A 20,978-nucleotide genomic window follows, 5' to 3' on the forward strand; every position below is an offset into this window, starting at 1 on the left:
TATTTTTAAGATACTTAAACAGTTTATTTTTATTTAATCATTGGTTGTAAACTATCAAAATGTTCTCTCCCAGCAACTCCTGATGCCCCAGGAACTCCTGATGCCACTGAGGTGACAGGAGAGAGCATTACATTGTCTTGGAGTCCTCCAACATTTGATGGAGGCAACCCTATTCAGCACTACATCCTAGAGAAACGGGAAAAGAAAACTGTTCGGTTCTACAGGGTGATAACTAAGAAGCCTGTCATCGAATGTGCTCACAAGGTGCTTAACCTAACAGAAGATATGGAATATGAGTTCCGAGTGATGGCTGTCAACGACGCTGGTGTTGGGCTTCCTAGCAACATTTCTTTGCCAATCAAGGCTGCTGAGCCTAAAGATATCCCATGTGCTCCATCTGTGGTTTGTGTGTCAGACTCCACCAACACTTCTATTAGCTTAGAATGGACCAAACCAGTTGATGATGGGGGTATGGAGATCCTTGGCTACATTGTTGAAATGGTGAAGGGAGAAGGAACTGAATGGAAGAGAGTAAATGAGGAACTTGTGTCCGAACCTAATTATGTGGTGACAGGTTTACAGACAGGAGCTGAGTACAAGTTCCGTGTTGCAGCCGTCAATCATGTGGGTAGAGGTGAGAACAAGGAGATTCCAGAACCCGCTCAGGCTGTTGAGAGGCTGACAGCACCACAGGTGGACATTGATTCTACCTTCAAGCAGACACACATTGTCAAGGCTGGAAATTCTGTGTTGTTGGGCATCCACTTTAGAGGAAGGCCCATTCCCTCTGCTACCTGGGTGAAGGAGGAAGGAGAGCTGAGAGGGATGTCAGATATCACAACTACTGATGGCTACAGCTCATTAAGTATTGAAAACTGCACTAGATATGACACAGGCAAATACACCGTTAACCTGGAGAATTCCAGTGGTAGTAAGGCTGTTACCTTTGTTGTAAAAGTAATGGATACACCCGGGCCTCCACAGGCTGTAGCTTTCAAGGAGGTCTCTAGAGGGTCCGTCACACTTGTCTGGAAACCACCTGTCAATGACGGTGGAGCTCGTATTCATCACTATATTGTTGAGAGGCGTGAGGCTAGTCGACGCACATGGCAGCAATCTGGTAGCAAATGCACACAGTGTATCATAACGGTCGAAGATCTGCTGGAGGGAGTGCCTTATTTCTTCAGGGTCTCAGCTGAAAACCATCATGGTGTGGGTGAGGCCTTTGAGCTAACTGAACCAGTCATTGCCACAGCAGAGCCATCATCTCCAAAGAGACTGGATGTTCTTGATACCACAGATAACTCTGTGTCACTAGGCTGGTTGAAGCCAGAGCATGATGGTGGCAGTCGCATTCAGTGTTATGTCATTGAGGCTAGACCAAAGGGTGGAGACAAATGGGTAGTCGTTGGCAGCACAAAGAACCTTACCTTTGTTATAGAAAAGCTCAATAAGGGTGATGAGTATGACTTCCGTGTGAAGGCAAAAAATGAAGCTGGCCACAGCAAACCAAAGGAAACTTTGGTTCCTGTCTTGGTCAAAGAGCCTCACATTGAGCCTACTGCAGACCTCAGTGAGATACCCAACCAGCTTATCACATGCAGGTCTGGTAGCACCTTCACCATTGATGTTCCAATTAGTGGTAGACCTACTCCTAAGGTCTCATGGAGGTTGGAGGAAATGAGACTTAAGAACTCAGACAGAGTCACCATCAAAGTAACTAAGGACAGAGCCAGTATCTCAGTCAAAGAGGCCATGAGAGGAGATGGAGGCAAATACTATCTTACTCTGGAAAACGTCACAGGAAAAAAGACATTTACAGTTGAAGTTAACGTTACAGGCAGACCAAGTCCTCCATGTGGACCAATTGAAATTTCTTCCATCACCTCTGAGTCTTGTGTTGTTAATTGGCAACCACCTGAAGATGATGGTGGCACTGACATCACCAACTACATTGTCGAGAAGCGTGAATCTGGCTCCACAGCTTGGCAGCTGATCAACTCTAGCGTGAAGCGCACATCTCTTCATGTTGGTCACCTGACCAAATACATGCAATACACATTCAGAGTCTCAGCTGAGAACAGATTTGGGGTCAGCAAGCACACCGAGTCCGAGACAATTGTTGCAGAGCATCCTTTCTGTAAGTGTCACCCTTACTTTCCTTTTTTTTAATCATGTGGTATTAAAATCATTAATTAATATCTCAAATGTAATCTACAATCTAATGACCAACTTCATTTTTTAATTACAGCGCCTCCAGGCCCCCCAACAAGACCTTCAGTCTTTAATGTCACAGCAAACACAATGACCCTGAAATGGGAGGAACCTTACCATGATGGTGGAAGCAAGGTGACAGGATATTGGATCGAGAAGAAGGAAAGGAACAATATATTGTGGCTTAGGGAGAATAAGATCCCATGCTTTGAATGCTATTCCAAGGTCGAAGGTCTGGTTGAAGGCCTGGAATACCAGTTCAGGGTTTATGCCTTGAACAGCGCTGGACTTAGCAAAGCTAGTGAAGCCTCTAAGGGAGCTGTTGCTCAGAACCCAGTTGGTAAGTCTTGCCCCTTGTTTTATCACATAATATATTCTACTACTCAGTGATTTATTGTACAAACTTATCTGACAAACATCTTTGGACCGGTGTTTAGATCCACCAAGTAAACCTGAGGTCACTAATGTTACAAGAACCACAGTGTCCTTGAAATGGTCAGCTCCGTTGAATGATGGCGGCAGTCCGATTGTTGGCTACATCATTGAACGAAAGCCATACACTTTGACCGGAGAGGGCCGCTGGCTCAAGTGTAATTACACCAACGTGACGGATCATTTCTACACTGTCACTGCCCTGGGAGAGGGCGAGGCCTATGAATTTAGGGTGATCGCAAAGAATGCCAACCAAGTCTTCAGCACACCATCTGAATCCACAGGTTCTGTGCAGTGCAAGACTGATTTTGGTAAGAATTTATTCCATGGAAAAATGTATTCCATACTCTGTTGAGCACAGTTTTAGACGTAATAGTTGAATAAAATGTTCATGGTTTTATTTTCTGTTATAAGAGTTTGAACAACATAGTAGACACCAAGCTGTGTCTGAAAACCATTCAATTTATATTCACTTAACAGAACCTCCAAAGACCCTTTTGGACAGCAAGCTCCTTTCTGAAACTGTAATGGTCAGAGCTGGCTCAGACCTGGTTCTGGATGCTGCAGTGGGAGGCAGACCTGATCCAAAGGCTTTCTGGTCCAAGGGCAACAGGGAACTGGAGATGTGTGAAAAATATCACCTGCAGTACACCCCCACCAGAGCAATGGCCATTATCAAATTTTGTGACAGAGATGATACTGGAAAATACATCCTGACAGCTAGAAACGTGAGTGGAACCAAGACTGCCGAGGTCAATGTCAAAGTGCTTGGTAAGTATTTTCCTTTTTAACCACCTGATTTTGTGATTTCTGCTAATATTTGGTGAATTTTTGCAAAGTAACCTAAACCACGTATGTCTTGTTTTTGTCTAGACACACCTGGAGTGTGTGAAGGCAGCATTGAGATCAGCAAGATAACAGAAGAGTCATGCACACTAAGCTGGAAGCCTCCTCTTGAGGATGGCGGGGATAACATTACATACTACATTGTAGAGAGGCGTGACACCAACAGGCTGACCTGGGTAATCATGCATGCTGAGTGCAAGGAGCTGACATGCAACATCACTGGTCTCTTCAAGAACACAGAGTACTTGTTCAGAGTCCGTGGAGTCAACAAGTATGGTGCTGGTGTTTACCTCCAGTCAGAGCCGATGGTGGCCCGAAACACATTCAGTAAGTGACATTTTTGAAAATGAATCTCTAAACATGAGAATTGAAAATATAAAAATACTAACTAAACTTGCTCAGGATCAAAATTTCTAATAAAATGTCAGTCAGTCAGTCCTTTTCTACCGCTTATTCCATAGTGGGTCGCGGGGGAGCTGGTGCCTATCTCCAGCAGTCTATGGGCGAGAGGCATGGTACACCCTGGACAGGTCACTAGTCCATCACAGGGCAACACACAAACAACCACACACACACTCATTTACACACCTAAGGGCAATTTAGAGTGACCAATTAACCTAACAGGCATGTCTTTGGAAGCCGGAGTACCCGGTGAGAACATGCAGAAAGACCCCCGGCCGGGTATCAAACCCAGGACCTTCTTGCTGCAAGGCAACAGTGCTACCAACTGCACCACCATGTAGCCCCTAATCTAATAAGATGTTTTAAGTAAAATCAAAAAGACAAATCTTACCAAAGAGGACGGCATGTAAGAAATAAGAAACTCATTACCACCAACTGATGTTTTCTTTTTATGTGTTCCTCAGCTGTTCCCACTCCTCCTGGAGTGCCAGAGATACTTGCATCAGGAAAGGACTTCGTCACTATTCAGTGGCTGAAGCCAGAAAGTGATGGCGGCAGCCCAATAACTCATTACCTAGTGGAAAGACATGAGAGAAAGAGTGCCCGCTGGGTAAAGGTGAACAGGGATGGTGCTCACCTGGACACCACTCTAAAGGTGGCCGGTTTGACTGAAGGCAACATCTACCAGTTCAGAGTAACAGCCATTAACAAGGCCGGAGAGAGTGAGTCCAGTGAGGTTTCTTTGTATGTCGTCTGCAGAGTGCCGTCAAGTAAGTTTCATCAACACCTTAAAAAACATGTTACTGAAGATGTCAAGAACTACCTTAATATTAAGTTTAATGTATAAATGTGATTTAACATTGTTGCAACATTAGCAAGGAGTAACTGCATCTGTTATCATTAAATCACTTACAAGAACGGAGTTAAACTGACCCTTGCATGACCTCTTCTTAGGCACTCCTGCTCCTCCTTCTATTCCTCGAATCACTGACACCCACGCTGACAGCATCAGCCTCGCTTGGTCTCGACCTGTGGAGGACGGAGGCGCTGATGTGATTGGCTACATTCTGGAGATGCAGGAAGCTGGAGCAGAGGAATGGAAAAAGGCCCATGAAAAGACCCTGCGTGCTACAGAGCATGTGGTGACTGGACTTTCTTCAGGCAAGAAGTACTGTTTCAGAGTGGCTGGCATCAATGTTAATGGAACAGGAGACTTTAGTGAACCGTGCGCTGAGACTGAGCCAGTGGAAAGAATTGGTGAGTCTTAACAGTCCTCAAAAAATCTGCAGTTTTGTTTAAATTGGTCTCCTTAAAAAAAATGTAAGTTTACAAAATTCCTTAATCCTGAATTTTCCTACACATCTATCTCTTACAGAACCTCCTGATTTTGAGCTCCACGATGACCTCAAAAAGACAATCTGCCTGCGCGCTGGTGGGTCCCTCCGTCTTGTTGTCAGCGTCACAGGTCGTCCTTCCCCTGCCATAACATGGAGTAAACCTGGTGTCGACCTACATAATAGAGGCTTCATTGAGGTCACCAGCAAATCCACCACTCTCATCATTGATGGGGTACATCGCTACGATGCTGGCAAGTACACCCTGTTGGCTGAGAACTCTGCTGGGAAACAAGAAGTCAGTATTCTTGTCAAGGTTTATGGTAAGTTAATAATAGTATCTAAGAATACAATTAATAATTGAATTGCCTACTGTATTTGATGTTATTTTTAAGAGTTAAAACCGATTGTTAAAAATGTTGTATTTTGACTGGAGAATGCATTTATATTCTTAGATACACCTGGACCAACTGGGCCAATTAAGATAAAAGAGCTCACTAAAGACTCTGCCACCATCTCCTGGGAAACCCCAGCAGTGGATGGTGGTGCTCCTGTTAACAACTACATCATTGAGAGACGTGAGGCCTCCATGAGAGCTTACAAGACAGTAACCTCCAAGTGCAGTAAAACTTCCTATAAGATTGATAATCTTATGGAGGGCATGCTATATTACTTCCGGGTCCTCCCTGAAAACATTTATGGAATTGGTGAACCCTGTGAGACTCCAGATGTCATCCTTGTTTGTGAAGTTCCTCTTCCACCACATAAGTTTGATGTGACAGACGTCACCAAGAGCACAGTCACACTTTCCTGGGAGAAGCCAGAGCATGATGGTGGCAGTAGATTGACTGGTTACATCATTGAAGCTTGCAAGTTTGGCACTGACAAGTGGATGAAGGTGGCAACACTGAAACTCACAGTCTTTGAGTACACCATAGAGAAGTTGAATGAGAAAGAGCAATACTTGTTCAGAATTAAAGCAGTCAACAGCAGAGGAGCCAGTGAGCCCAAAGAACTTGTGGCTGCCGTCACTGTCCAGGAACAGAGAGGTAACAAAAGCACAAGGCTTTACTGCCTGTATTTTGATTTTTGACATTTAAAATCACTCTATAGTGAAGATTTAGTATAACATTCACAATATTTCCCTAATGGTGATGTAAAATGTTTTTTCCTTTTAGTAATGCCTGTGGTGGATTTGTCCAGCATTCCTCAGAAGGTTGTTAATGTTTTGGCTGGTAAGACATTAGAATTGGACCTGCCAATCATTGGCAGGCCTCCTCCTGTCTCCTCCTGGTATTTTGCGGACAACAAGATAAAGATAACAGATCGTGTAAAGGTCAAGAGCACTGGCAAGTTCTCCAAGCTGACTGTATCTGATACAACCATTGACGACAGCGGTGACTACACACTTGAAGTCAGGAATGCTGTTGGAGTCATCACTGAGGTCATCAAGGTCATCATTCTCTGTAAGAAGTTGTTTAACAATCCTTATGTTTAATCTGTTTCCTCATTATTTGAATTGCCAGTAACATTGAATAAATGATCCTAACAATAAGTTGATCCTCTTGAATTTTGCATTCCCTTATTACATTATCATAACCTGGAGGACACAAGTGTAAACCAACTATTATTTCTCTTTCTCCACTTTGTCAGCCAAACCTGATGAACCAAAAGGACCTATACGATTTGATGAGATTGATGCCACCACCGTCGCCTGCAGCTGGGATCCTCCAGTCAGAGATGGTGGGGCTCCCATCAGTGGCTATTTAGTAGAACAGCGTGATGCTCACAGACCTGGCTGGGTGACTGTCTCTGACTCTGTGAGCAGACCGTTGTTCCGGTTTGAGAACCTTATTGAGGGAAATGAGTATGTCTTCCGTGTGGCTGCAGTGAATCACTATGGCACCGGAGAGTTCCTGCAGTCTGAGATTGTCACTTGTAGGAGCTTGAAAAGTAAGACCTTTGGACTTAGCTTATACATGAAACTCTTTGTATATAATGCAGACATTATTATAAAAGCAGCAGGATGGTAACACCAGCTTCCTCCACAGATGTGCCTGGACCTCCTGGTCGTCCAATCACTTTTGATGTGTCTCGTGATGGAATAACTGTGGCTTGGGAGCCACCAGATGAAGATGGTGGTCTTGACGTTTCTGGATACTTCATTGAGCGCAAAGAAGTAAGGGCTGACCGATGGGTGCGTGCAAACAAAAATCCTGTCACTATGACCAGGTACAGGTCAACTGGGCTGACTGAAGGCCTGGAGTATGAACATAGAATCACAGCCATTAATGCAAGAGGCCTGAGCAAACCAAGTCTGCCATCCAAACCAGCAGTAGCAACAGATCCCATTGGTAAGCGATAACTAAGACTTTAAGATATAACTCAGAAAAGTTACAAATACTGCCATCAAATGTGTATCCGAAATGAGCAGTAATCAACATCTTGCATATTTCTGTTATCTGTGCAGATCCTCCCGGCTGTCCTCAAAACCCGAGGATCACGGAAACTACCAAGTCTTCTGTGTCGCTTGCTTGGAGTCCACCTGATGAAGAGGGAGATGCTAGGCTGGATGGTTATTTGATTGAGATGCAGAAGGTAGGCTCTGTGGCCTGGATCAAGTGCAACACCACTCCATCCTCAATCTGCGAGTACACACTGACCAAGATGCCCCAAGGAGAGGAGTTCAAATTCCGTGTAATGGCTTGTAATGCTGGTGGTTCTGGGGAACCTGCAGAAGTACCAGGAACAGTCAAAGTCACAGAAATGCTTGGTAAGGAACCACAATTACAACTGCACAACAATCAGGTTTATGAGATAAAACAAATGCACATAATAAACGTTTAATCAAATTGTTTTTCAGAACCTCCTAATTATGAACTGGAGTTGAAATACAAAGATGTATACGTTGTTCGTCATGGAGGAGTGGTTAGACTGTCTGTGCCCATTAAAGGCAAACCCCTACCAACCTGCAAATGGTCAAAGGATACTGGACCTATCTCCATGAAGGCTATGATTGCCTCCACTGAGGATTCCAGTGATTTGGTGATAAAGGGAGCAGAGAGGGGTGACTCTGGACTGTATGAGCTTCTGCTGGAGAATAGGGTGGGCAAGAAGAAAGCCCAAATTAAGGTCAAGGTCATTGGTCGCCCAAGTGCTCCAGAGGGGCCAATGGTCTTTGAGGAAATCCAAGCCAACTCTGTCAAGGTCTCTTGGAAGTCACCCAAGGATGATGGTGGTTCAGAGATCCTTGGCTACATTGTAGAAAGGCGTGAAGCAGCCAGAAATGCCTGGTACACCGTGGACTCTAGAGTAACTGAGACCCAGCTTGTTGTTAAGGGCTTAAAAGAGGGAACAGAGTACCACTTCAAAGTCACTGCTGAAAACTCCTTTGGCATCAGTGCATCTCTAAAATCTGAGCAGCCGCTGGTACCCAAAACTCCTCTCTGTAAGTTTTGCATTTCTGTAGACCAATAGTCTCTAAAAAAGTATTAAATCGCTCATCTGCTTTATAACATTTCATCTGCTTTTAAAATCAGGTCCACCTGAGCCTTCAAGTGCCCCACCCGAGATCATGGATGTCACAAAAAGCTCAGTGGCACTGGCCTGGTCTAGACCAAAGGACGATGGAGGTTCTGCCATCACTGGCTATTTTGTTGAGTACAAAGAGGTGTCCGTTGAGACATGGATCCGCCACGAGACCAAGATCACCTCAACCATGTTCACTCTACATGGACTTACCCCTGATACAGACTACCAGTTCCGCATTGTTGCCGTCAACAATATAGGTGAAAGTGAGGGTGGTTCAGCATCTGGTCCTGTCACATGCAAAGATCCATTTGGTAAGTATTGTGTGCTGATACAAAGTTCCCCTGGAACTGATGTAACTACTACTAGTTAGTAATTGTTATAATCAATGAATGAATTAGTGAATTATTTTATTTATTATTTAATCAATCCCTAACTCTTAGTGTTAACTCCTAATAATTTTTAGACAAACTCTGAACATATTTTGAAAGTTATTTTGCATAGTTAATATAGGTAATATTTAGTAGTGATAGACTTTAAAATCATTTCTTTTTTACTAACACAGAAAAAAGAAAAGAAGAACAAAGTTAACTTAATGTTTTTTTTTTTTTGTTCCAGACAAGCCCAGCCAACCAGGAGAGATTGACACGGTGAACGTTCGTAACAACTTTATCACCATTTCCTGGCAACCTCCAGAGTGTGATGGTGGAAAGGAAGTCCTGGGCTACTGGGTGGAGTACAGAAAGTCTGTTGAGAGCACCTGGAAGAAGTGCAATAAACAGAGGGTTAAGGAGAAGGAATTCACCATGACAGGACTGGCTGAGGCCACAGAATATGAGTTCAGAGTCTTTGCTGAGAATGAGACAGGAATGAGTAGACCTCGTAGGACCGCCACATGCATCAAGACTAAACTGACTGGTAAGTGCAGCCTAATAAATTTTGTACTAAACACAAGATGTGTTGAGTTCATTTAATTAAGATGCTTTGTACCCACAGCTGAAAGTAAACCAAGCCTAAGGAAGGAAATGGATGAAGTCACTGCCAAGCTTGGCCAGCCTGCTGTCATGAAGTGCCAGATTGTTGGCCGACCTGTTCCTGAAATTAAGTGGTATCATGCTGGCAAGGAAATTGTTGAGTCCCGCAAGTACGAGATGAGCTCTGATGGCCGCAACCACTCCCTGTCTATCATGACAGACCAACAAGAAGACGAAGGAGAATACACCTGCAAGGCTGTGAATGAAGCTGGCGATGTTGAGACCACCGGCATTCTAGTGTTGGAGGCTGCTCCATCCTTCCACCCTGATTACCCACTCAAGGAAACTTATTATGCAGGACTGGGAACTACTCTACGCGTCCATGCTGTTTATATTGGTCGTCCTGAGCCGAAAATCATGTGGCTGCATGGGACTAAGACCCTGGAAAACACAGAGGAAATTAGCATTGAAACCACTGAGCACTACACACACCTGGTTGTAAAAAATGTCCAGCGCAGAGTTCATGGAGGAAAATATAGGATCAGACTGCATAACCACTTTGGCAGGGCTGACACTGCCTTCAATGTTGAAATTTATGGTATATTGTTTAAATTCACTTTTTTAAATACAGAAGTACTTACACATATAATGGGAATATTATTAGATTTATTTTTATAAATTAACATAGTGTACCTTTGTTCACAGACAAACCTGATATACCTCAGGGACCCATTGTCCTGGATTCCCTCCTTAAGAACTCTGTCATCATAAGCTGGAAACCTCCCAAGGATGATGGAGGCTGTATGATCACCAACTACATTGTGGAAAAGAGAGAAGACAAGGAGGGCATGGAGTGGGAACTTGTGTCGTCCTCCATTAACAGCACATCTTGTCGTGTGCCAAACCTAATTGACAGTGCTGGATACTTTTTCCGTGTTTATGCCCAAAATCGATATGGCAACAGTGAGCCTCTGGAGCTCTCCTCCCCCATCCTTATCAAGAGCCAACTGGGTAAGTGTAAGATAATGTCAAGATTAATTTAACAAATTATCAAAAAATGTATGTTTTACAAGAAGCTTTATTGCAAAGGGGTTGACTAGTTTTACCTTGATATAATTTTGTCCACAGAGAGACCATCACCACCTTTATCACCAGTTGTTTCTGGTATCACTAAGGAGTCCTGCGTGGTTTCCTGGAAACCCCCAATGAGTGATGGTGGATCTAAGATAAAGAGCTATTGTCTTGAAAAGAAACACAAGAAGGATAAGAAGGAATGGACCGAATGGACTCCAGTTACCACAGATGAGATCAAGCAAACAGTGTTCTCTGTCAAGCGCCTGGCTGAGGGCATTGAATATATCTTCCGTGTCAAGTGTGAGAACCTTGGAGGAGAAAGTGACTACAGTGAGGAGACTGCTGCCATTATTCCCACAATTGCCATAGACATACGCGCTCCAGCCTTCAAGGAGGAGTTGAGGAACATGAGTATCAAGTACAAGAGCAATGCTACCCTTGTCTGCAAGATCACGGGACAGCCTAAGCCTGTGATTAAATGGTTCAGACGAGGAAAGGAGATCCATTCAGATGGCAAGAAGATTAAGATCCAGGAGTTTAAGGGAGGATACCACCAGCTGGTCATCACCGAGGCTGATGAAGAAGACTCCACTGTTTATCAGATCAGAGCCACAAACCAAGGAGGCTCAATATGTGCTACAGTCTCTTTAGATGTTGAAAGTAAGCTTATAAACAACTTCACCAATAAAGTTGTTCACCTACTTAACATTAAACTGCAGTTAAAAATATGGACATCACTGTAGAATTTAACAAATGTTTTCTTATTTTCAGTCCCAGCCAAGATTAATTTGCCGAAGAACCTAAAAGACAAGGAAGCCATCCCTGCTCTACGTGGGGAGGTGGTCAATATCAAGATTCCCTTCAGTGGTAAACCAGATCCTGTCATCACATGGCAGAAGGGACAAGATCTTATTGACAGCAATGGCCACTACCAGGTGATTGTCACCAGATCCTTTACTTCCTTGGTGTTTGCCAATGGAGTAGAAAAGAAGGATGCTGGTTTCTACATTGTCTGTGCCAAGAACAGATTTGGCATTGATCAACAAACAGTGGAACTGGATGTTGCTGATGTGCCTGATCCACCTCGTGGCGTCAAAGCTAGTGACGTGTCCAGAGACTCTGTCACACTGAACTGGGTGGCTCCAGCCAATGATGGTGGCAGCAAGGTTATAAGTTACATCATCGAAAAATGTCCAACAACTGCTGAAAGGTGGGAACGTGTTGCACAGTCCCGTGACACTCATTACACTGTAATTAATTTGTTTGGAGGTACAAGCTATCATTTCAGAGTTATTGCTGAGAACAAATTTGGACAGAGTGCCCCATCTGAGAGCAGTGGACCCGTCATGACCAAAGAAGACAAATCCAGAGTTCTGCTTTATGATAGGGAAGTTGATGATGCTGAACGAGTCCCCAAGGGCAAAGCTCAACACTCTGACACCAAGAACCTGCACAACAAATTTTCCATTGCAGAGGAACTGGGCAGAGGCCAATTTGGCATCGTTCACCGCTGTGTTAATATCAGCTCTGAGAAGACTTACATGGCTAAATTTGTCAAAGTGAGAGGTGCTGATCAGGCAATAATTAAAAAGGAAATTGCAACGCTCAATTTGGCCAAACACACCAACTTCTTGCTCCTTCATGAGTCCTTTGAAAGCCCTGAGGAGTTGGTGCTGATCTATGACTTCATCTCTGGCCATGACATCTTTGAGCGCCTTAATACAGCAGAGTTTGAGCTCAATGAACGGGAGATTGTTAACTATATCAGACAGATCTGTTCAGCTCTGGAATACCTGCATTCTCAGAGATATGGACACTTTGATATCAGACCAGAGAACATTGTGTACACAACTAGAACCAGCTCAACTGTGAAGATTATTGAGTTGGGGCAATCCAGACACCTGACTCCTGGAGAACAAATCAAGATTCAGTACGTTACTGCAGAGTATGCTGCCCCTGAGATCCACCACTGTGACATGGTTAGCACAGTTACTGACATGTGGTCAGTCGGTGTCCTTGCCTACGTGCTTCTCAGTGGACTTAACCCATTCACAGCCGAAACCAACCAACAAATGATTGATAACATTTCAAATGCAGCCTATGGCTATGATGATGAGTGCTTCAAGCAGGTCAGTGTAGAAGCCTTAGACTTCACAGATCGTCTAATGACAAAGGAACGTAAGCACCGTATGACTGCAGCTGAGGCTCTGGTACATCCTTGGCTAACAAAACCTGCAGAAGACATCAGCGCCAGGGCAATCCCAATCGGCAGACACAAGAGATACTACCAGGCAATGGTCAGGAAAGAATGGAGCACTGTAATTTCTGTTGCCCGTGTGGCCAGTGGCGGCTCAATCAGGTCACAGCGTGGCGTCTTTGTGTCTAAAGTGAAGATCGCTCCATTTGAACACGGTCCTATTGCAGGCCAGGTTAGTCACGCAGTGGTCAGTGAAGGAGATAATGTGAAGTTCATCTGCAACATTGAGAATTATGATAGTACCACTGAAGTTACGTGGTACTGTGGCGTCAGGCAACTTGACGCTGGAGACAAATATGAAATTGAATATGAGGATGGTCTGGCTGTAATTACCATCAACAGGATCACTAGAGCAGATGATGGCACTTACAGATGCAAGGTTGTGAATGAGTATGGTGAAGATAGCGTTTATGCAGAGCTGTTTGTCAGTGGGGTTCGATCCTACCGTGACTTTTTCACTACCCGTGTGGTTAGAAGAACAAAGCGAAGAGTTGACACTGCCAGAATGCTTCAGAAGCCACCAGAATTTACTCTTCCTCTAGTCAACCGCACAGCCTATCTTGGTGAGGATGTGCGCTTTGGCGTAACGATTACTGTTCATCCTGAACCTCGTGTAATCTGGCACAAGTCTGGACAAAAGCTTATCCCTGGACATGATGACAGAAAATATACCTTTGTTAGTGACAAAGGCTTGTACCAGCTTATTATCCGCAATTTGGAAAAGGAGGATGATGCTGAGTACAGTGTCGTAGCCCGTAACAGGTATGGTGATGACAGCTGCAAGGCCCGCCTCACTGTCGTTCCTCGCCCTAAACCAGCAGACCTCACCTTGAGGCCCATGTTTAAACGGTTGCTTGCAAACATTGAGTGCAAAGAGGGTCAGAACATTCGTTTTGAGATTAGAGTTTCTGGCCACCCAATACTGAAGTGGGAAAAAGATGGAACACCTTTAGCCTTTGGACCATCCATAGAAGTTGTTCATGAAGGCTTGGATTATTACATCCTTCATGTAAGAGACACTCTCCCTGAGGACTCTGGGGTATACAGAGTGATAGCAACCAACTCTGCTGGATCTGCTGGCTGTCAAGCAACTCTTAAAGTGGAGAGAGTAACTCATGTAAAGAAGGAGTATGAGCCCACTGAAAAGGAGAAGCAAAAGATAGCTGGACAGAAGGAATTGGATAAAAAGGTTAGGCTGTCCCAGATTTTGGCAGGCACTGTTGTTACACCTCTCCCACCTGCAGCAGTAGAAGCTGTCAGGGAGGCAGCCACCATGTTCAAGCCTGCTGTCACAACTAAGAAAGGTGAGAAGACTGAAGCTGAGATCAAGAAAGAACAAGAGGAGAGGAAGAGGCGGGCAGAAGAGAAAAGACTTCGTATGCCATATGTTGTCCCTGCACCTCGTGTCATTAATCCAGCTGTACTTGAAGAGGATGTGGAAATTAAACACTTCCAGCCATTGTCTGACATGAAGTGGTACAAGAAGCTGCGGGATCAATATGAGTTCCCTGAGCCAATGGAGAAAATCAGGCAGAAGAGAATGAAACGTATTCGACTGTCACGGTGGGAACAGTTCTATGAGGTGCCTATTAGGATCAAGGAACAGTATAAGCCTAAGTGGCGCATCTCATCTTTGACTCAGGATGACTTGGAGATTGTGAGGCCTGCAAGGCATCGCACTCCTTCGCCTGACATGGAAGCCTACCGCAGGCTCAGGAGGAGGTCTCTGGGTGACCTCTCAGATGAGGAGCTGCTGCTACCTGTAGGTGAATATCTCTCTATGAAGAGAACGGAGGAAGAAAGGCTTCGCCTGGAGGAAGAGTTGGAACTTGGTTATTCTGCTTCTCCACCTAGTCTGAGCCCAGTTCGCTTTGAGCTGTCTGCTTTACGTCCAACATCTCCACGGAGAGCTTACAGTGATGAGGAAGAAGAAGAAGTGAAAAGATATGATTCCTACAGAATTCCTTCTAAATATGAGGCTGGCCCAAGTTTTGTTGACCTTCGCCAGCGTCATGACAAGGCGACATACAAGCCTCCAAGACAGAAGCAACGAGTGTATGAAGAGAGAGAAGATCTGGAGCTGCTTCGCCCACATGCAACCACTGAGAGAATCTCTACTTACAAGAGTCAACTCAAACGCATGGAATTTGAAGAGAAAACACGAACCTCTAAAAAGGAAGCTGTTACAGTTTCAACTTTCTCTGGGACCACAGAATCTGAGCAACTAACAACTATTGCAACAGAATATATTCCTAAACCTATTAAAAAGGTCCCAGTACCTAAACCAGAGGTGGACAAATTTTCTGCTGCAGAAAAGGCGTTAAAGACTGATGTCACTCTTCCTAAAGTGGACTTTTTGTCTAGGTATGAGGAGAGAAAACAGGCACTCAGATCAGAGAGAAAATCTGTAGAAAGAAAAGTTGAGGTTGTGACACAGGCTCCCTTCAGCCTTGACCATGTCCCACGTATTACCATCAGGATGCGATCTCATCGTGTACCCTATGGTTCGAACACAAAGTTTACCCTAAATATCCAAGCCAAACCTGAACCTGAGATCAAATGGTTCCACAATGGGAAGGAGATTCATCAGAGCAGCAAATACTACTTGACCAACATCAGTGGAGTTTTAACTCTCCAGATCAACAACTGTGTGACAGAAGATTCAGGCACATATCGTGTAGTCTGCAAGAACACTAAAGGCGAAACCTCTGATTATGCCACGTTGGATGTCGCAGGGGAAGAATATGCTGCTTTTTCATCACTCCGCAAAGATGAGGAACCACCATCAGCTCATCTGCCAGATATGGCCCGAACAGAGGTATACCATGTTTCATCTTCCAAAACAACTGTAGAGGAATCATTCACTGAAATCGTAAAAGAGACCACTACAGTTGTTGAGGAGCCAAGGGAGAAGCCAGGAGTCCCTGCCACAATACTGACCAAACCAAAGTCCTTGACTGTGGAGGAAGGAGACAATGCCAGGTTTGAGTGTGATGTTGACGGTGAACCTGCACCTTCTGTTACCTGGATTCATGAAGGAATACCTGTCGCTCCCTCTGCCCGGCACCACATTGTATCTACTCAGTACAACTCCACCTTCGAGATTTCAGCTGTTCAGATGTCAGATGAAGGGAGCTACACATTGCTAGTAGAAAATGCTGGTGGAAAACAGGAAGCCCATTTCACTTTAAAAATAAACAAGTCTGAATCAAAGGAGAAAGTAGTTGCCTCTCCCAGAGTTACGTCTCCCGAGGCTAAATCACCGTTATCCAAGTCCCCTGAACCAGTCAAATCACCGCAGAGAGTCAAATCACCCGAGCCAGTCAAATCACCCCAAAGAGTAAAGTCTCCAGTCTCACCAAAATCCCCAACGCCAAAGTCCCCAACACCCAAGTCCCCAACACCCAAGTCCCCAACACCCAAGTCCCCAACACCCAAGTCCCCAACACCCAAATCCCCCACTCCTAAATCCCCAACTCCATCTGAAAGGGAGCAAGTGATTCCTCCAATCAAGTCACCTAAGACAGTGATGTCACCTCTCGAAAAGAAGCCTTTCTTCTCAGCAGGACTCTGTGACATCACTGCATCCTGTGACTCTATTATCAAACTGTCTGTGAAGGTGACGGGAGAACCCAAACCTGCTGTCTCTTGGTCAAAGGATGGAAAGGTAACACATTTCTACATTAAAACTATTTCAAACTTTTCATAATATTTAACAGCCCTAATTATCATCTTTTCATATTGTCAGGAGATTTCTCAAGGTGGGAAGTATGAATTATTTGAGGACCAATGTTCGGCTTATCTAGAGATCTATGAATCAGAGGTCTGTGATAGTGGGGTCTACAAGTGCACAGCCACCAACTTTTCTGGAACAGTGTCAACAACCTGTACAGTCACTGTGCAAGGTAAGAAGAGATGCTGTGACATAATGATCTATAGCTACAAATGTTCTATTTTCTGCAATAAACCCCTGAATGGTTTTCATTTCAGAATTAAAGAGCACTGGAACAATCTCTGAGGAAGTCCTGAGAAAGGAAATGGTCCATGAGGAAATATTGTCTTCTGTAAAGGAGTGGAAGTCCTCAGAAATCCAAAAATCCATCAAAGAAGGCCAGTCTCTGACTCTGAGAGCCAACATCCATGGGGCTTCTGACATCAAGTGGATTCTGAATGGGCAGGAGCTGGTCAACACAGAGCAGTACAGATATGGAGTATCTGGAAATGAACAGACTCTGACCATCAGGTGTGTCAGCCAGCGAGAGCAGGGGATTATTACCTGTCAGGCTCAAACAGAGCAAGGCCTGGTTCGATGTCAGTTTAACACCAATGTCACACCCAGGAGCTCAGATGCACCTTACTTCCTGGTGCAACCAAGGTCCCAAAACGTGAACCAGGGAAAAAATGTTATTTTTACCTGTGAAATTGCAGGACACCCTTCCCCTGAAGTAGAGTGGTTGAAAGACAAAACGACTGTGAGTAGTTTATGGTTTTCATTAGTTTAATTCATTTAATTAGGTTTTTTTTTGTTGCCTTGACAAGTTGTCGGTCTGTATTCCAATGGAAACTAAAATGTTTTTCTAGATATGTGTCACTCCAAATATCAAGCGGAACCAGTCCAAGAACTTGTACACTCTGGAGATTTGTGAAGCCACAGTTGCAGATAGTGGGAAATACACAGTAAAGGCCAGGAATGAGTTTGGACAGTGCTCTGCAACATCATCGCTCAACGTCCTCAGTAAGTTACTTCAGCTGAATTCAGTTAACTGCACTATGTAACAAGGCTGTAAATGGTTTGCATACAAAACTTTATGACAAATGTACCCGAGAATGCTTAAAAATACTTTAATGTCAGTTAGATGTTATTTTTATTTTATTTGGCTTTGCTGATGAAGCTGTTACATTTTTAGCCCTTCTGCGAGATATTAGGTAATGCTCTCTTTCTGATTTAATGTGTTTTTCTATAGTTTTTTGAGTGTGTTGGCAACTGTTTGTGCTTTAATTTGAATGAATAAATTGAAATAAACTGAATTGGCACTGAGAAATCCAAGGCAAGACAACACTTTCGACTTACATTCGGTCTCTGCACTCAACGTGTCATTGTTTGTGAGCTTAGCCATCTGCTTGTCGTTTGCATTTTCACAGCTCTTATTGAGGAACCAACAACAATGACTATAGTGGAGAAAAGAGCTTCTACTGAAGCCACTAAGAGCATGCAGAAAAGTTTCTTAGCCTCGTCAGTTCATTTGGAAGCTGCCTCAACGCAGGCCAGCAGCTACAGCAGCAGTTCCCACTCTGCTGTTGGCCAATGTTCCTTTGAAAGCATGTCTGCAAAAAGCATGTCTGCTATGATGGCTGAGTCAGTGGTTTCCATGAGCTCCAGCAGCCAAGCAATGGGAATATCTGCCCACTCGCATGTAAAGGCGCTCACCGCCGGGGTTAAAACAGGTAAAACTTTACATGCTACTTAATATGACCTAAATTTCATCGTCTTTCTGGTAAAGTTGGAATGTAAATGCAAACTTTCTTTCTCTTTGCAACCAGCAACTGACATTTGAGATGTTTGGTTTGATGTCTAAAAAAACAGCTAAAAAAGAAAATCCTGATCCTGTTTTTCTGTATGGCTGCTGGGAAAAAAGATCAGTTAAAGCATGTTTGTTTTATTTTCAACCTTAGCACGAAACTATTAGCATCACAGAGGAGATTATAGTTACGACTGCTGTTTCAACAACAACAACAAAATTCAAAACGATTTTTAAATTCAGCCAAGATGGGGAAACTACAAAACACTGACCTGGTTCCTCTCTCCATCCACAGGCACTCCACCAAAGATCGAAGCTCTTCCACAGCATGTCAGTGCAGAGCCGGGGAAGGCCCTGACTGTGGCAGGCATGTTCTCCGGAGATCCTCCTCCCTCAGTCCAGTGGGTCCGCTCAGGTCGAACCCTTCCCAACGGAGACGAGCGGTTCCACGTGGATAACGCAGCTGACCTCTCCACCCTCATGATCTCTGCGGTGAAGGAGGACGACGCAGGAGCGTACACGCTCCGGCTGTCCAACGAGCTTGGCTCTGACTCTGCAACTGTCAATGTGCACATCCGGTCCATGTAAAAAAGAGAACACAAATTATTTCCTCTATTCCCTTCATCCTAAACTTTTTATTTACAATAATCTTACTTGATAAAGATCTGGAATATTCTTGTAAATAGGAACTATTTTTGTACCAAACTTGACATTAATTTATGCCAAACTAGACTAAAGTCTAAAGTTGTAAAATGTGCCATATTGGATAACTATGACTCAATTTTTCTGTGACATGTACATAATGTATATAGCCGAGTTTACCGGTTATGGGAAATGTATGCATTGTTATTTATGACAATAATATTAACTGAAACTAAAAGAAGCTAAAAGTGGTTAACAGGAGAAAGTTTCCGCTGGAACGAATACCCTGTTAAACTGGGAAACTAAACTCTGTGCCTCAACGATAAGTTGAAGTTTTAAGATTGCCTCAACAGGTAGAGAGGCTCCCTGTTGATGTTATGAACCACAAACAAAAAGACAAAGTTCTTGTTTGGACACACGTCTGTGCGTGTGATATTACAGTTTAATATGAGTTGTACCATGAGCAGAAGACCCTGAGTGCTGTTTGCATCACCCTCATGTAAGCAGCATGAACCGGCCTTGTGCTCAGACTGACTGTGTCGTACCACCACGATTTGATGACCAGCAGAAAGGGCGAGCGGCCTGCTCTCTCTGCGTTTAGATTCATTTTGATAAAGAGCGCTGCTTCTGGCACAGGATGGCTGGATTGGCTTCACTAAAGAAACATCTCCTGGCCATAAGAAAACGGAGTCAAAAGCAGCCCTGCTGTGCAGAAGCAGCGCCATCTCTTGGAGGATCGTAGCTGACGTGTTTTTGAGTGCGAGTGTCTGTAGTTTGTAGTTGTTTCACCTGGTCAGTAGTCAGGGTTTTTTTCTTTACTCGCATCACTGAGTTCATCTTTGATGAGAAGAGAAGCAGTTCTGGGTTTGCCCTGCACTTTGACTTTATCGATCTGCTGATGTAGAACTTATATATCTTCCTCCTTGAGTTTTACTGATTTAATAAAGCATGTTTCAGCACTATAAACGCTCTGTATCTCTGACTCTTCTGTGTTTTTCTTATGTTTTCCTGCCATAACACTGACATCAGAGGCATTACTAAAGATTCAAAATAATTAAATACTGTGCGTCATGGTAAAAAGAAAGCTACCCAAAACATTATTTTAATCTAACCACATATGTACACAAACAACAGATTCTACACTTTAGTATTAATTAAAGTAAACCCAAATGAAATATAATCATTCTGAGGTTTCTCTGTAGGGTAAACTACTTGCTGAAAGTTTCTGTTTCCGCCAGCAACTTCAGTTCCAGGTGAACACAGCAGGAAATTTCTCTAAAGGTGTCAAATACACAAACAAGCAGTTTAACATGCTGATTTTTAATTAAACGTCTGAACGTGTTTGGTCCATTTGATCTGTTGCCTCAGTGCACCACTTCCTTACAAACTGGAATTTTAAACTCGGAATTAAATTATAAAAGCTTTAAAAACTTGTAATATTAAACCCCACAATAGCCTAATTATTTGCTGCCCTAAACTGTTACCAGCAGGGGGCACTGCTGAGCATTCAAACACCCATTTATTCTTCTGCTGACCATCAGTAGTTACAAGTAAGACACTGTTGATGGTAAATAGTAACACTTGCTGTTTACTGGCAGAATTTGTGAAATCTGACAACATCCGCCTAGTTACCACCCAACAAGAAGTTCCTAGGTTTAAATCACATACAGAGCTTTCAGAGTGGAGTTTGCATGAGCAGGTTCTCTTCAGGTTTAATTAGCTATTATAAATTTCCTTTATGAGTGCATGTAGAGGG

The 20,978-nt window shown here is 43.8% G+C and overlaps 1 protein-coding gene across 1 annotated transcript in view; it reads left to right on the forward strand.

Moving 5' to 3' along the window:
* ttn.1 (titin, tandem duplicate 1) overlaps positions 1–20,188 on the forward strand; it is a 163,029-nt gene extending 142,841 nt beyond the window's left edge. Inside the window, 25 exon segments of the mRNA XM_047369711.1 lie at positions 74–2,140; positions 2,252–2,554; positions 2,652–2,957; positions 3,127–3,417; positions 3,520–3,819; positions 4,359–4,664; positions 4,849–5,151; positions 5,270–5,551; positions 5,684–6,277; positions 6,407–6,694; positions 6,882–7,181; positions 7,280–7,582; positions 7,699–8,001; positions 8,092–8,676; positions 8,768–9,070; positions 9,375–9,674; positions 9,753–10,328; positions 10,436–10,741; positions 10,859–11,464; positions 11,576–16,728; positions 16,810–16,966; positions 17,052–17,533; positions 17,643–17,796; positions 18,204–18,506; positions 18,876–20,188. Coding sequence (XP_047225667.1) covers positions 74–2,140; positions 2,252–2,554; positions 2,652–2,957; positions 3,127–3,417; positions 3,520–3,819; positions 4,359–4,664; positions 4,849–5,151; positions 5,270–5,551; positions 5,684–6,277; positions 6,407–6,694; positions 6,882–7,181; positions 7,280–7,582; positions 7,699–8,001; positions 8,092–8,676; positions 8,768–9,070; positions 9,375–9,674; positions 9,753–10,328; positions 10,436–10,741; positions 10,859–11,464; positions 11,576–16,728; positions 16,810–16,966; positions 17,052–17,533; positions 17,643–17,796; positions 18,204–18,506; positions 18,876–19,168 — 15,164 coding nt within the window. The 3' untranslated portion in view covers positions 19,169–20,188.
* The last annotated feature ends 790 nt before the right edge of the window (positions 20,189–20,978 follow it).

This window comes from Girardinichthys multiradiatus, chromosome 7 (assembly GCF_021462225.1).
Source record: "Girardinichthys multiradiatus isolate DD_20200921_A chromosome 7, DD_fGirMul_XY1, whole genome shotgun sequence".
In the NCBI taxonomy this organism is placed as follows: Eukaryota; Metazoa; Chordata; class Actinopteri; order Cyprinodontiformes; family Goodeidae; genus Girardinichthys; species Girardinichthys multiradiatus.